This window comes from Primulina eburnea, chromosome 10 (assembly GCF_022965805.1).
Source record: "Primulina eburnea isolate SZY01 chromosome 10, ASM2296580v1, whole genome shotgun sequence".
In the NCBI taxonomy this organism is placed as follows: Eukaryota; Viridiplantae; Streptophyta; class Magnoliopsida; order Lamiales; family Gesneriaceae; genus Primulina; species Primulina eburnea.
In genome coordinates this window covers 1,163,684-1,180,656 of record NC_133110.1, presented here as the reverse complement: position 1 = coordinate 1,180,656, position 16,973 = coordinate 1,163,684, and the positions used below count along the sequence as shown (strand labels likewise).

Below are 16,973 nucleotides of genomic sequence, written 5' to 3'. Positions count from 1 at the left end.
TGCGAGTTTAAATAAGAATGCGTTTTGTTGACCAGATTACGTTAATACCCCTCGGTTTATTAATAAATAGCATAGACAAGCAGCTGTTCACAGATTTATGGGTCTTGAGTTCAAATTTTTAAAAAATGATTTCCGGCCCCATTTACGGGACTCCAAAAAAACAAAAATATGAAAATAAGATACAAAAATAACATAAGAGGCACTAATATATAACACAAAAATTATATTTTTTGAGACATATTTTTGATCTGATTCAAAAAAAATTATTATTTTTATGTTAAATTTATTATTTTTTAATAAAAGTATGAACTAAGCTGACTCATCTAACTAAAATAGATTCGTGGCATTGTCTTATTAGAGATAGCATATTTCTTGTTGTTTTATATTTTACAGATTCAATATATTTGATAATTTTTTCTCAATTGATAAAAATATATATTTTTTATAATATAATTAACTGGATATAAGTTTTAATCAACCTTTCTTGTATTTGGGCTTGTACTGATATTTAATTTAAATTCAGTTAAATTGAACATCATGCTTGAATTTAAGCAAATAACGAACGGACCGTTGTATTATGGTAATGGTATCGATTAAATTTTTTTTAATTGATAGTTTATACATGTGAAGGTCATCATAGTGATCATACCAAAATAAATCTATAAATATTTTGATTTGGCTATGAAAAAAGTCTCATTTAGCGCATATATATACTGAATATGTAGGTAAAGATTCTAAGCAAAGTCTTCAATGAAATTTAAATATTGATGGAGTTGGTGAGTGTTTGATCGATGATTATGAGTTCGATTCTTCATATCAATATTTTCTCAAGCGAACTTGTCATACTCGACTTGTCCAATAAAGTTTACGTGATTGTGGAGGCCGGGCCATTAATTTTAATATATTCTTTTTCTGCCTTTATCATTATGTGACTGACTACTTGTTAATTTTATTTAAAATAAAAATTTATTTTGTTATATAGATTTGATTGTTCCATCCTTACATAAAGACAATTTTTTGTTATGTTCTTCGTTAATATGTATAATAGACTATGAAGGATTGAATTCTTTTTTTTTTTTTTTTTGAAATGATCAAGGATTGAATTCTGTTACACATCTTCATGATTTCTTTGGTTATGCGTCTTCTGAAATTATTAATTCATTACTTGTCATTAATTAATAGAGTAGCAAGTTATATTAATTAAATTATTTAGTAGGTATTAACTAAACTTATAGTTAGGCAGGATATTCAAAAATTTTCCTGAATTGACATATATAATAATAATAATAATATAATATAAATCTAAATAATCTGTTATACTCGGCACCAAAGTTCTTTTTTTTAATTGATTAGATGTGCTTTATGTCCATCGTTATGAGATGTTCAATAATAGTAATAATAATAAGTTTACAAATAAATGAAATCTACACACAAAATTTGAGAAAACAATATGATACATGTTATTTATTAAGCATGATGTTTAAGAGATCGAGTTCTATTTTTATCACAAATTTACATTCCATTGATTTACAAAAGTCTGATGAGACATTCGATTTGACGAGACATATATTTAACTCGACTCAATTCATGAAAAAATATTATTTTTATGTCAAAAGTATTGCTTTCACTTTTATATATGGATCTGATCAATCTATTTCATTGATATAAATCCATAAGATCGTCTCACAAGATACTTACTCTCATGACGATTAAATCTCGAATATTAGATTTGGCCTCAAATTCAGGCTTTGATATTAAATTGGCACAAGTCATCGTGTCCAAGACGTGTTTAATGGCTATACAAAGTACAACATTCTAATTCCTAATATTAGGCATCAACTCTGAGAGGCAAAATCATCCAACTACCTACAGCTTTGGGTCGATGACTCGATAGAATGAAAATTACTACTCTTAACTGGCAAAGTTGGTGGGCAACTTTGAGTAATTTGGAAGCTCATCTCTGTGTCAAAAAAGTCAAAGCCAACCGTTGTTTAATAATAAATAATTTTGTCATCATAATTATTATATAATATAATCCGTATAGTTTAAAGATATGATGAAAATAATAAATGTTCAACACATGTTTTAGAAAATTAAATTGGGTGTGATTATATATAAAAAAACTCGTTCGTTGGAACAACTGTTGTTTGGAAATATCAAAAGTTCAAAACCCTGTTTTGATTAAATTTTATAAAAATATTATAAAATTTATTTTCGTTAATTTATTATTTACTCATAACAATCACATCCCATCCACTTTCATGAGTTAATTTTATAAGACGAGTCTTTGATCCGACCCAACTCATGAAAAATATATTATTTTTTATGCTAAAAATCATATTTTCATGATAAATATGGATTTGATTGACCCAGATATAAACTCATGAAACCATCTCACCAAAAATATCACATATATATAGTTGTTCGAACGTTTATATAAAAAAAAAACTACTATCCAAAAATATTTATCTACAAAAGACTGATTATACAAATATGAAACTCGTGCACAGTTGCACTATAAATCATGAGAAGCTTAGGTAACTACTCTTGAGTTAATGATATAATTTTTTCAAATTTCCAAAAATACTTCTATCAAATGACAAGAGTTAAAGAAAAAATCATATAATTTATTATAGTAGATTTTAGCTCGTCTATCACTTTTTAGAACAATACGTCGTAGAACCGAACTGCACGTACAACACTAAGGTTTCTCAGCACGTCGAGCGACTCCTAAAAGTTTTCCAGCGCATCTTGAAATCATTCGAGCAGTCCGACATAGCCATCCTGTTTCTTTCTCTTGCGACAAGTTCACTCCATTTTACTTCAAATTTTCCACGGACCCAGCAACTTTCTTGTCTTCTCCCATAGTGACGGACACGCCTGCACGAGCCAGTTCACCAGGGTCCTGTTTTGCTTGATTCGAAAAGGATGCGAGAGGATGGATGCAAAGATGGCGATATGGTGTTACGCTACACGCATCTTCAGTGTAGTTATCCCCATTTCCATCTTGGGATGCCAAACAGCACGAGAGCATGAGTATCCATGCTAGTTTCTTCGATGGCAAAACGGGTTTTAATAAACATCTTTCGTAAAAAGAAAGAAATGAAATGAAATCCAAAGGTTTAGAAATGATAAAACTACCGGATTGATAAAGATGGAGCCTGGCTAGCTAGGAAAGGGAAAGGGAAAGGGAAAGGGAGGAGGATACTATCGCACTATATAGATACTGTTAAATAATTTGTATTTTCTCGGAGAGTAAAGAAAACCGTTTCCATTAATGAATGGGTTACGTGCTATAGCGAGAAGGTCATGGATGCAATAAATGAATTGAGGCTAGTTAGCAAGAAAAGTAAAGAGATTTCGGGTCACAAATGGTCATGTGAATAGGTGAAGTAGGTGGCTTCCTCGTGAATCTTGTCAAACAATTAATATATATCTCCTTACAAGCACCCAAATAAACTCCTTACAAGCAACTTATATTATTTGAAATAATTTATGTATGATTTTTTAAAAAAATATTTGACATGTTAGCCTATTTAATTAACCCAAACTCATGGTAACTCGGGGTTTTTCTGATCTATCAAGTTAGCGGATTGATCGACTCATTTTACAACTATAATTAATATGAATGGAGTGATTTGATTTGAAAGTGAATCGGACAACAAAATTAATGTACCAAATTAATACATGGATCGATTTGAAATTTACCAAGTATGACTTTGTCTAGAAATAATAAACTTGATTTGAAATCGAAAATTCAAAGGTTATTTATTTATCATTTCAAATACATGAACCCTAACAACTTGCATTTGGATGGATGGATTAAAATGAAAGAATTTGGTTAACAATATAGACTAGATGATATTTGTTTTGGTATATTTGAAATACATCTCCATTGTAATAAAAAATATCTAAATTATAATTTGAAATTCACCTAAATTTTTTAGGTCCAAACAAGCGACATCGACTTTCATTCAAACACAAATTTTAAGAGCATCTGGTGCAGATTTATTACTCCTGCGCTATTTCGGTAATAGCGCAATCCCCTTCCTCTGAGCGCAGTCCCCTTCCTCTGCGCCAAATTTGGCCTAGAGAAAAGTCTCCTGTGCCAAATTTGGCACATGGTTTTTTTTTAATTTAATTTTTTAGATTTTTTATTTGTATTTATTATAAATATTGTATTAAAAATTATAAATATTATTTAAATAATAGTATAATATTTATTTTATTATTTTAATAATTAGATAGTTAATCATAAAATTTTTTTAAAAAAATTGTTGATTGTTAAAATATTTATTTATATATGTTAATTATTAATATTTAAAAACCAAATTAATTTATGTTATGTATTTAAATTATAAACTTAAAAATTATATTTTAATTTATTAATAATAAAAAATTAGTCATAATTTAAATATTAAATAAAATATAATAATTAATATATGTAAAATAAAAAGAATATTTCGAGAATATTCTTTTTAGTGTAAGATTTGAAGTAAATGAGTTGGAGATAGCTGTTGTATTTGGTGTAAAAATCGCACTATTTAGTGTAAAATTTACAGCAAATTAAATTTTGTGGTTGGAGATGGCCTAAGGTGCGAAGATAAGCCATTATTTATTATTATTTATTATATATATATAAAAAGTATAGCCTGATATCATTCAATTATGCATAAGGATCAAGAATAAAACAAATTGCTGTACTAAAACATCATCCCTTATCATTATTATTAATTAATTGTTATAATATAAAAAAAAAATACGAACAGAAATTTAAAATTGTTTTCAAAATTATCTGTGTTCAAAGGGAGACATGTCTTGAGATCAAATTGATCAAGAAACCAACTTGTTTTGGACATCGCTTCATATTGGCAAAAACTTGTGTGAGACGTTCAGGGTCATTTGTATCTTTATAATAATCATGAAAAATATTACTATATACTTTTATAAATATGGTTTGACCCAAGAGTCTGTGAAACGAATTGAACTATCTCATATACTATATATATTTTTTAAACGTGAAAGTTGAATAATATTTTGACTGAATGGAATCTGCAATCCTTAATGTCCTGTAATATTATCCGTATTCATGGGCTCATGTAAAAGACAATTAGCCATCATCAGTTTTGAAGCCCAAATCGATCAGAGTGGCCCGGGCTGGATGCGGATGAGCCTGGAAATGCGATTTTACCATTTCATCGCAAAAGCGCTTTTTGAGAACTGAAAACTATGCCTTTTTAATTTGTACCCTGCCACTCTATGCCATCAACCGCTGCTTCTAGGGTTTTCCACAGTCTCTGGATTCTTCTAGGCGTTCTAGCGTTCTAGCAACCGAATTCGAAAATGAGGTAATTTTTTCATCAAAAGAAGATAAATAAGTATTACGGCTTTGTTTTTCATCTTGTTAGCCGTCATTTTTTCTATGGAAAGTGTGTAAGTTGATTGTTTTTTGCTTGCCAAGTATTTTTTCTTTAAGTTGTTGATTTTATGACTGTCTTACTGATTTTAACATTCTCTCTCTGGGGTCATTTTTCAGTTCGAGTTTGGTTAGAGAGGACTAGAAATTTTGTTTAGCATTTCGTTATTGTTTTGTGCTTGGAAATTTATCTGACTAGTGGGAGCGACACATATGTGGATTGGTTCGATTTTACTTTTTTTAATATTGAAGAGGAATGCAGAAATGGTTTCTTCGTTTTTTTTTCATTGAGCCTGTATTTATAATATTACATCATATTATTATTTATATACCTTATACGATGACTGTGATTTACAATTCACAGTGATTGTTATCCATTAATGTTGTGTTCATGTTGTTTATGCCATTTAGCCGTTGGTTAAGAGAATTTTTATTCTGTAGTCGATACCCTGAGGTTAAGTGGGCCGAAAGAGAGGACAAAGTTTATCTTACGGTGGTACTACCAGATGCAAAGAATTCTAAGGTCAACCTCGATCCAGAAGGAATATTTACTTTTTCAGCCACTGCTGGGTTGGACAATCTTTACGAACTCAAATTAGATCTTCATGATAAAGTTAATGTCGAGGTGAGTTGTGCTGTCACGATATTTCAGTTGTGCTTTGATAATATGGTTAGAAATTTCTAGATGATCAACCATTCTTGGAGCCTTTTTTTTCAAATTAATGCACATTCTAGAATTTGAGGCCTGTGACCCGTTGCTGCTTATCTGACGTACTCGTCCTGCCTAGTTATTTTACTGGAGTAAAAACACAATCCTTTTCTTGACTACAAGTTAGATTAGTTAGTTTGTTTTTAACTAATGGGAGGAGTGAGTTGATGTATATTTTGTGATGCAGGCCAATCTTTTACCTTTTAAGTGAATGATTCATCTACCATTTTCTCTAATTTTTATATGCAAATTTATCTCAAGTTTTTCTACTTGCTTTTCCATTTTTCCTATGACTCACAAGTTTTATTTACCAGGAGAGCAAGATAAATGTTGGTGTGAGAAATATATTTTGTGTTTTGGAGAAAACAGATAAAAAATGGTGGGGTAAACTGTTACGTGGAGATGCAAAGGCTCCTCATTATGTGAAAGTAGATTGGGATAAATGGGTGGACGAAGATGATGATACTGGTTTGTTTTATATTTTTCTCTTATACTGCATACAAGTTTTGCTAAGATTATCTAGTAAAGGAGATTTTGAATCTTATTACAATTTGATCAGGAGGGCCTGCTGATTTGGATTTGGGTGGCATGGATTTCTCTGTAAGTTTCTGCATCTGTTGCCAGGCATTATACTTGGTTTTTCTTTGTTTTTATTTTGAAGTTTTTTTCTAAAAAAATTCTACAGAAATTTGGTGACATGGGTGGCATGGGAGGACCTGATGAATTTGAAGATAGTGATGATGAAGGTATTATTGGTTGCAATTACATGCATTGAATTTGTGAAAATGTTACAATTTTATTTGTTTGATTTGCTTTATTAATTATTAATTCAGACCTCTGTAATGTTTGAGATTTTCTTGTTTCAGTGGATGGAGCTTTACATGATTAAATTTTTTCACATAGTGATGGTTGCAGTTTTGTTCTGACTGGGAATTTCTATTGTTTAGAGTTGATATAAATTTTTCCTTTTTTTGGCCAAAATGGCGAAAGCTACATTTTTTCATGTTTGGTTGTGCTTCCCTTGTTCCATCATGAATGTCATTGTAGAGCTATTATACAAAATATTGGGGAAGGCACCTCGAATGTAATTATCATCAACCCTTTTAACTCTATCAGGTGCTGGAGATTAAAATGTCACTTTGTAGGGCCAGTTCACCTTGTTTATATCGTGTGATCTTCCATTTGGTTGACCAGCATACTCACGTGTACTTCTCTCATATGGTTTTAGTCTTCTGGTTGTGCTCTAGGTCTTGATATGTACTTCTCTCATATGGTTTCAGTTTTCTGGTTGTGCGCTAATTCTTGATTTGTTTTGTTTATATGCCTGTCTTATATCTACTGCAGAGGTAGATAAACCCGAAGACAAAAAAGCTGATGATAAAGTTGTGGGAGAGGGAGAAACCGCGGAGACTAAAGTTGAATCGTTGCGGAGTTCCTAATTATCTAAATATTTAGTTTGGGGGGACCCCTTCTTTGTGGTGTTGACCTTTAGAGTCTTGTGTTGCAAAACATGCTTTTGTTGACAAAAATTATCCATCTTTGTGCTCAAATATGTACCGATGAAACACCTTTTTTGAACCTTCTGGGTGTAAAGCATTTTCCTTACATGTGGCGAAGCTTGTATTTTGAGTTAATGAATTGATAAACTTTCCCTTTCGGAGCTTAATACTCCAAGATGATCATGTATCACGGGGGATTGTAAATTGCATACAACTCGTTTGCAAAATAGATGATAATCCAATAGATGGAATCTATAAAAATAACGGTATGGTTTTCAGCATGGTCAAAGAGCATCGGACAGGTGTGACCAAGTTAAATTAAACAATACTGAATTTACTAAATTACAAATTAACGTAATTTTATTTCTTCTCGAATTAAAATTGTTGGTCTGCAGACAAGACATGTGCATAAAAGAACCCTTCAATTATTCAATGTTTTCCCTTCGAATTAAAAAGGGCTCCTATTACGAATGCTAAGATAGTTTTTCGAAAAACGAATGTTGGCCCAACACCCGAGTACTCACTCTCAGTCAGTCAGTCAGACCGCAGGAGCAATGGCCAAGGAATTGTCGTGATTTTACTGTTTTAGGGACGATTGGACGTCATTGGCGGTTTCACTTTCAACCAATGAGGTGAAGTTGTACTCACATGTGACTGGGCAGTACCTAGGCCAATGTAAAGGGCCTTCCGCAAGGGATTATTTCATCCTACCCTTGCAGGCACTGCCTGCAAGGGTAGGATGAAATAATCCCTTCCGCAACTATCAACCAGATTTCTTTCGTGGGGCCATCGTCTCCCCATGTGTTGTACTCTTGTTCTAGTGACAACACCATTAGAGCTTGGGATTCCAGGACTTTCCAGCAGGTTCTGTGTTTTTCCACTTGTTCGAATGCATTCCTTATTTTGTGACTTATTTGTTTATTTTTACTGACTTGTCGTTTTAACATACTGAATCTGAGGATTGAAATAAATCTTGTAACCGGATATAGTATTATTTGTTGATACATAATGGGTGTTGCTAAGAATTAAATTTGACGGCTGAGGAAGAATACAGAAGCGCCAAATCTTGAAAAACGATCCGTTTAGCTGGGCTTCTAAAGTGTTTTTTTTTGTTTTTTGTTTCCTTAAAAAAGCTATAGACTGCCGTAGTTCTATGTTGGAATGGAACCTAGTAGTTAAATAAAGCGTCTTTTTTGTTTTTATTATAGATAAGATGAATTTGGACTTGTTTAAAGTCCATTTAAGTAAAAATTCACCCCAATTCCATGAAATGCTTAAAAGCACCTTTTAAAAAATATTAAAAACGGCCAAATCACATGATACTAATAGTCACTCACGCTCTACACAACACTTCGACTTATTTTTAAGAAAAACGACGACCAAAATCAGTGTGAAATGGCGGCGTATTGGCCCCCGTTGGCGACGTTTCCAAATGTTTTAGCAATTTTCTCGATAGGCACCAGAGGCAAGTAACACGACACCGTGTAGCCTCTCTCAGCCGCATAAACCACCGCCTGGTTATACTTCTCCGCCCAGTAAGCTGCCGTGGGGACCACTACATGAGCCGCTTGTGGAAACAATGGCAGCCGATTAAGCTGATACCAAGCCGTGACGGCGTACTTCTCCGCCACAGGCTCGTACTTGGAATACAGCTCCTTGGTTGTCGGTTCGTAGGTAGTGTACACAGTCTTGGCCACGTTTGAAGCTGTATCCACCACGCCGTATCTCTGCAATTCAGAAGCCAGATCCCGGGCCAGTTCCAGAGCCTTTTGAGCAGCCGACCAGGCTTGGCTTGAAACCTGAGGTTAGGTAAAAAAAATCCATAATCGCAAGAATGCACGAGATTTGAGAAAATGTGTAATGTGTAACATGATCGAATCCTGAAACCTGCTTCATGGAAACCGGTACATTGCGATCCAAATCGCTCAGGGTGTCATCCACCTTGCGATCGACGAACTCGAGAAACTGAAGGGGTACGTGCTGGAATTTCTCGAGGACAGGTCCAGTGACGGATTGAACCGTTGCTTCGACGGTCCGAACGCCGGACTTCAACGGGCCCGAGTTCTCCTTGGCGTACTCGTACAGTGTGGAGCTGCAAATGATGACGTAAATTGCAGCCACTCGAACAAAATCAAGATGCTTCAGCTTCTTCGCGTCATGATCAAAATTTTCCTGAACCTGAATCAAGAGCACAAATCTTCAATTAATCCCTTAAAAAATAGAGAAATAAGAGGAGAAATCGAGATGCATACCAGTGCTTGATCCATGGGTGAATTGGCTTCGGAATCGGCCATATATTTTGTGACGATAGAAACGAAGACGAAGAGGAAGTAAGCTTCATAACACAGAACCAACGTAGCGCCATTTTATAATATGAGTTCGGGCCCTTGGTTCGATATATTCGACACAATTATTATTATTGTTATATTATATTATATTTTTAAAAAAATGGGTAATCACTACATAAAGCTATCATTGATCATTATGTATTTTTGCATGACATTTATTTTAAAATTCCTTGATTCACAACTTCTTGAGCAAAATATGGAACGTTTTTTTTTTGAGAAAATAACATACAATTTTATTTTTTTTTGTTAAAAATTCCTTGATTCACAAGTTTTTGAGCAAAATATGGAACGTTTTTTTTTTTTTTTGAAAAAATAACATACAGAATACCAACCACCAGCGGCTGTCACGTGTAATGGATTGCCCGCCGGCACACTTTTCAAGGCCGTGTAAATATTTTTGTAATCCGTTGGGCCATAGAAGATAATGGGCTATATTAACGGGGCCCACTTCCCCATGCTTCGGGAATATATATATATATATATATATATATATATATATATATATATATATATATATATATATATATATATATATAAAAATTTTGTGTGGTTGTGGGCGTGCCACGTAGGCAGACGCTCACATGTGTACAGGATAACAAATTCGTGTGTGTATATATATATATATATATATCTATATCCTGACTCGAGCCAACTAACTAGACATTTGAAATCACCAAGTTATAATTCAAAATGGAGATTGAATCCTATTATTAAATAGATGTACTAGGATCATAATTTAGGAACTGAAATCATGAATACCTCTTAAATGTAAAGATAATAAATAAATAAATATTCACAAATATTATAACAAATTTATGTGAATACGACCAAGTGACCTTTCATCGATTCTTACATAAGTGTTTACAATAAACGTAAAATGCATCAATATATTCAATTTAAATTACGTGAATGGCATAAAATAAATTGAAGCTGTCCAATTTTGCCACCGAAAAGGAATCGTCACCGGAGCCACACAGCGTCATCGTTCAACTTGTGGCCAAAGGCTAGTGGAGTTCATGTACTTATTTGCTCACGAACTTAGCAAACAATGTCTCTTTGGTTCTGAGGCTAGTATCTCAGTCCTCTATCCAAATATCCATATCACAACACACCTGAATAATATTATTGTTGATCTGCTAACATTTCAGAAATGTTTCATATCTATGTAAAAATTGTTGGACATGCGTCAATTTGAAATAATAATATGAAAATAAAGAATAAATTGGACACGAGATTTACATCGAAAAACTTTTAAAAATTATTAAGGTAAAAACCATTGACATTCACTTCACTCATTATATTTGCAAATAAAACACACTTTCTCAGGAGAACAAAACATCTCACAAATATTAATAGTACTAAGCATTCAAATATTATAATATGAGAGAAAACTCGAAAAAAATTGATTTCACAATAAAGAGAGGAAGCTCTGTTTACAGTAATTTTCCTCCGTATGAAAACGCGTCAGCTCGTCTGAATTTTGCTTCCCACCTCATTTAATGAACCAACTGTCGACGACATCACTATTTTGCCGACAAAAAATTAACTTCTTTATATTTTTATCACGTTCAAGAGGGAAATTTCTTTGCCATGTGTGATGAGTCTATGAGAAGCGTCATATGTCAACGAGAGGTTGGAGCTATCAATTTAGAAAAACGGGATAGTGTATATATGTGGACATTACTTGGAGGTTTGAGGATGGGATTGCGATTATATCCATGTAGCCATCACGTGTGATGCATTTTACTCGAGTTGAATGTGAAACCGGTCATATTGAAGAGATGAATGAAGGGTTCACAGTTCACACTTTGGTGAGGATTCCTCTTCTTTTGGTATCAAAATCTCTAGTTTTGATGTGGGTCGAGTTTAAGTTAAAATTTTGAAATCCTAACTTAAATGAGTCGAGTTTAAGTTAAAAGATTTGAAATCGACATACTTTTATTTAAAAATGAAATCTTCTATTATATTTCACGATTACAATAAATATATATGGTACAGTGTAACTGTCACATAATTCTTTGTTGTTTGGTAAACAAGTGAAGATCCCACTTCCGAAAGTTGACTCGATTAGTCGTATGGAGGGATAAAACGCAGCGTTTTATGTCACTCGGTTGCTTCTGTTTAAACGTGCAACTGCTTGCAAGTACGTGCCGGCATTTTACTCCTATGCCTAGACAAGCCACGACAATCCGCTCGACCGCGGCCGTGAAAAGGCCGGCGATACAGACGGAGTCCTTCACTCAAATGATCCTCAATAATTTTGAAATGCTGTTCGCCTTGTTCTTATTAATCGCCGATGCAATCCTCGTTTTTCTCATCATCACCTATGTTCCATGTAACTACAGTTCAGCACTTTTCTGATTTACGTACATTATATTTTTCAGTTTTTGACTTTTTTGTGCAACATGGGTCTCAGACACGAAGATTGATTGGGACGCATACATGTCCCAGGTTAACTCATCTCGGATCTTTCATTTTTGTTAAAAAAAATTACTTTTATATTATTTTAGGACTTTGAACTTTGGAAGCAAAACAAAACCTTATGATTTTTTTTTTTTTTGCAAATTATTGCGGATAGGTCAGCGGATTTCTTGGAGGAGAAAGAGATTACAGCAAGCTGGAAGGGGATACTGGACCCCTGGTGTATCCTGCTGGATTTCTTTACATATACTCAGCTATTAAGTTTCTTACTGGAGGGGAAGTCTACCCAGCGCAGGTATATTTCACTTTCTTGTTTTATTTCTACTGATAAAATTGTCTGTTTTTAAACCAGCCTTTTTCGGGTTGGTATGAGTTTTGAATTGTATTTAGGAAATCCAAACAATTCTTTCTCCTGATTGTCATTTGATGAGTTAGTGCACAAGCTCAGTTAAAGTTTATGTGGATCCGGAGTGTACTGAATTGGCATGTAAGCCCTTTCAGTTTGTTGTCTTTATGTTGAGTGAGAAATTCCACTCGTTAGACTAGGTGATTAGTGTATCCTGTTTATTCACTTTCAGTTGTTGTGCTTAACTTTTAGTTTTAAATCTCATACAATCTTGTAATTGCAGATTTTATTTGGCTTTCTGTATGTTGTGAATCTTGGACTGGTCTTATTCATTTATTTGAAGACCAAAGTGGTACAGTAAATTTCTCCTTGATTTTGATATTTCAGTTGCTACATTTGTCGGGGTACTACTTTTGTTAAAAAATTCAAAAATTTGTTATTTTATCTTTCTTTGGTTGAAGTGAAAAATCTAAAAAAAGGGAATTTAAAAGAGATTTTCATACTAGGAATCTCCGAAATCTTTGAGGTTAAGCTATTTAGATTTTTTCGTTTCTTACTAATGACCAATTTTTGAAGAGAATGGGAGTTGGAAAAAATATGTCTGATTTTAGAGTAGATTAATCTTAGGCACTTTCCTGCATGGAATCCATGAATGGATTTTATGATGATTGCTGGTGGGGGTTGGAGGACTTCTGGTTCGTATCTACAAATTTTCAAGAATCCTGAACTAAAGCTATCTATAGTCTAAGCTAGTCGTGTACTTTGTACCTTACTACACATTTACGGGTGTTATTCTCTTAATTCTGATCTGAAAAATTTAAGCAATATATCAGGTGTTGATTTCACATAATTATTTGCAGCTTCCTTGGTGGGCTTTTTGCTTGATTTCTCTGTCTAAGAGAGTACACTCCATATTTGTGCTTCGATTGTTCAACGACTGTTTTGCCACTACACTTCTCCATGCCGCACTGGTTTCTTTTATTTGCCAAAAGTGGCATCTTGGTTTAATTATTTTCAGGTAGCATAGATAATTTAACTTATTTTTTCGCCAGTATTTTTCGTGGGAGGATTGTCAGTTACCTTGGTTATTTCTTAACTAAAGCTGTTGCAAACATTCCTTCTGTTAGAACAGTGGAGCTGTCTCAGTGAAGATGAATGTGCTCCTTTATGCACCTACCTTGTTAGTACTCTTACTGAAGGTGCTTAGCTTTTGATTTTAAATTTATTAAGAAGTACCAGTATGAGAGTTCACATCTAAGGTAACTCTTAACTCTTGCCTGGAAAATCTTGAACTGCAGGCTATGGATATATTTGGGGTGGTATCTGCTTTAGCAGGTGCGGCACTGGTGCAGGTGCGTGCTATTTAATTCTGTTTAGCTCAGTAACTGTTAATTGTTTTTGGATATATTTGGGGTGGATATATTTGGGGTGATATCTTGAATTTTTTTTTTGTACTATATTTGTGGGATATTATATGCTTGATTCATCCTTTTGAAATTCTTAAATTCTTTACTTTTGTCCCTTCACTTTATTTGTTACAAGTCAATATTAATTGAATGACGGGCCACTTGATAGTGATTATCTGATTAATTTTTTACTTCCACCACCTCTGGTGGATGGTCTGCAGATTCTCTTAGGACTACCTTTCATTTTTTCATATCCAATTGAATACATCTCGAGAGCCTTCAATCTTGGTCGCATCTTCATCCATTTTTGGTACTTCAGTTGACCCATAAATTTCTATCAATGACAATCTTACATATGCGATACTTGCTTGTTTTAAGTTTTCCAGCTTCGGTTGTGATATATTTTCGAATTGTCTATTCATGGTTACATTATTCGAAGTTATTTGTTTAAACTATACAGATCAAAGTACTCTAGTAACAACTAACAATTTTAGTATTATATTGAATCATAGTGTACATGTCGAATGGACCAGCATTTAACAGAGATGTAGTTTTTTTTTTTTGGATAGGAAACATTTAACAGAGATATAGTTTCCCACAGTTGCCGTCTTCCTACCCCTAGTCAAATGAGGAGTAGAGAGCACAGAGAATGAAACAAACTGCTGATGGGTATCATTGTGGTTTTGCTTTCCAATTATGTTAATATGAAAATAGCCTCATGGGATCTGAAAAACTGTTGAGTATTCCCGTCACACGTTGGTTTCTATCAACAACCTTACGCTAGCTTCTTTTGGATGATTGACTAGAGTCCCTCATGATAAATCGATAATTGCTCTCGGTGTAATTGAAAGACCATAAGTTTATATGATTGTCTGCGGTCTATCTTGTAACTATGAAAGACATGACTATGGTTATCTGTATTTTACAGGTCTGTTAATTTTAAGTTTGTTCCAGAACCTATTTTTGTTAGCAGAGGATTTGCGCTGTTTCTACTGGCTGCTCATCTCATTTTGCTTGCAATCTTTGCACACAATAGATGGTGTAGGTACGTAATACGCCATGGTTTAACACTTGGAGTTTAAATTGATTTAGAATCCATTGTACTTGCTATCTTAATCATGGCTAATGGAGCTATCATCAACACAACTGGTTCCTGCATCACTAGAACACCCCTGGTAAAGAAGTTCGTACAGTCTATAGTCCACAGGGGTATCTCCTGAAAATTTCCATTAAGGCGAAAGAGACTGATTATACTGATATTTACCTAGATTACGACCGAAAAATAGACCCTGACCAGTTTGTTGTACTCAACTTGGTGTCAGTATGTATTTTGACCGTTTTAAATTGTGTTTCTTTTTCTTTTCTTTTCTATCCTTATTTGGCGCAGGCATGAAGGAGGTTTGTCCTCTCTCATCCATTCTAGACTTGTTCAACTGAAGCTTAGAACTGCTTATTTGAGTTCTTTTTCACTCAAGCAATTCAATAATTCTTCGACTGTCATGGCTCTTAAAACAGAACGTAAGCAATAGCTAAGTCAGTTAAATAATTCATTCCCTCTTTCACGGTTCATTTTGACACCTTTGTATGCATCTGCGATATTATTGTTCCTGCAGATATTGTAACAACTATGTTCGTTGGGAATTTCATTGGGATTGTGTGTGCGCGGTCTCTTCATTATCAGTTCTACTCTTGGTAAGTTCTCCAGTTCTTTTTCCTTTAAATGTTGTCATGTTACGATATCAAGGAAAGAAGATTAGCTGCACATTGATTAAGGGCCGTAGAAGAACCAGTCTTAGTGTGATTGCTACACACATAAGTTGCATTGAATAAATGATATCAAGTGATTCCATAATTTCATACGTGGATCTTATGTGTTGTTAATATTTGCTTCTGAGAGTGGCGTAATTTTTGATTCAACTATGTTGACGTGTGAGCACTCTCGTAATGCAGGTATTTCTATAGCTTACCATATTTATTGTGGCGAACAACATTTCCCACATGGTTACGGTTGGTAACTTGGCCATCAAACTTGTTCCATAATTTTATTGTTTTTGATACTGATTCAGGAAAGTACTATTTTCTGCAGTTTGATATTATTCGTGGCAGTTGAGTTCTGTTGGAACATCTACCCGTCTAATGTTCACTCATCCTTGTTGCTGCTATGTGCCCACCTAACTATATTAGCTGGCCTCTGGAAGGCATCACCTGAATATCCATACATGGCTAATGCAAAACATAGATCAGCAGCAAATCTGGAAAAGAAGGCTAGCTGAAAACTTCAAGTTTAGGTTGTTTCGATTTCATTTTTGTGTAAAAGAAATGTTATGTATGATTTTGTTTCGGAACTTTTCTCGATGTTCATTTTTTTTAGAGAAAAACTGAGATTTTAGCTAAAATGAAATATTATTATTTTGCTAAAAAATATTCGACTCCCATTCATCCGTATGAATCCAAGTTTCTTCCGACCGCATAGATCCAAGTTTCATTCGTATGCTGATGTCCATAGGAATTTTAGGAAGGGTTGCGCATTGATAGTGTTAGGCTCGTTCCAGAGTATTCAAGACTTGACAAGCTTGTTACTACCTTGATCAAACAAATTTTGCCATAATTCATTCGTTGACAGATCGATTTGACACTTGAGAAAAATCAACACCATCCACAGAATATGTATAAAATATATAAATAACAGTTTACTGCCTTCTGAAATTTTGCAATTCCATAGCAAATTGTCAATCGTGCAACGGAATTGTAAAGAATGACACAAGGCCAAAACATAAAATTACCAAAATGACAACAATAATAAGGAACTTCGAATTTTCTGGTCGTAT

General features: G+C 33.8%; 3 protein-coding genes across 4 annotated transcripts; 2 read left to right on the top strand and 1 right to left on the bottom strand.

Moving 5' to 3' along the window:
• Positions 1 to 5,203: 5,203 nt before the first annotated feature.
• Positions 5,204 to 7,730, top strand: LOC140842287 (uncharacterized protein OsI_027940-like). Of its 2 annotated transcripts, none has more exons than XM_073210055.1 (6): positions 5,204 to 5,348; positions 5,858 to 6,041; positions 6,440 to 6,593; positions 6,685 to 6,725; positions 6,811 to 6,871; positions 7,470 to 7,730. In XM_073210055.1, exons 1-6 carry the CDS (start codon positions 5,344 to 5,346, stop codon positions 7,562 to 7,564), a joined length of 540 nt encoding a protein of 179 aa, XP_073066156.1. In that variant the 5' UTR covers positions 5,204 to 5,343; the 3' UTR covers positions 7,565 to 7,730. The 2 variants fall into 2 exon arrangements, with proteins under 2 accessions (XP_073066156.1, XP_073066155.1); XM_073210054.1 differs by having other exon boundaries at positions 6,811 to 6,880.
• Positions 7,731 to 8,937: 1,207 nt separating this feature from the next.
• Positions 8,938 to 9,953, bottom strand: LOC140803609 (stress-related protein-like). Its single transcript, XM_073159512.1, has 3 exons — positions 9,877 to 9,953; positions 9,512 to 9,802; positions 8,938 to 9,423 (listed from the first exon to the last, which is right to left on the bottom strand). Exons 1-3 carry the CDS (start codon positions 9,916 to 9,918, stop codon positions 9,010 to 9,012), a joined length of 747 nt encoding a protein of 248 aa, XP_073015613.1. The 5' UTR covers positions 9,919 to 9,953; the 3' UTR covers positions 8,938 to 9,009.
• Positions 9,954 to 12,013: 2,060 nt separating this feature from the next.
• On the top strand, positions 12,014 to 16,598 carry LOC140842286 (dol-P-Man:Man(5)GlcNAc(2)-PP-Dol alpha-1,3-mannosyltransferase-like). The gene is made up of 13 exons (XM_073210053.1): positions 12,014 to 12,307; positions 12,389 to 12,423; positions 12,551 to 12,688; positions 13,023 to 13,091; positions 13,600 to 13,757; positions 13,872 to 13,938; positions 14,038 to 14,091; positions 14,367 to 14,455; positions 15,074 to 15,190; positions 15,533 to 15,663; positions 15,759 to 15,837; positions 16,096 to 16,152; positions 16,232 to 16,598. The coding sequence occupies exons 1-13, from the start codon at positions 12,073 to 12,075 to the stop codon at positions 16,416 to 16,418; spliced, it is 1,416 nt and encodes a 471-aa protein (XP_073066154.1). The 5' UTR covers positions 12,014 to 12,072; the 3' UTR covers positions 16,419 to 16,598.
• The last annotated feature ends 375 nt before the right edge of the window (positions 16,599 to 16,973 follow it).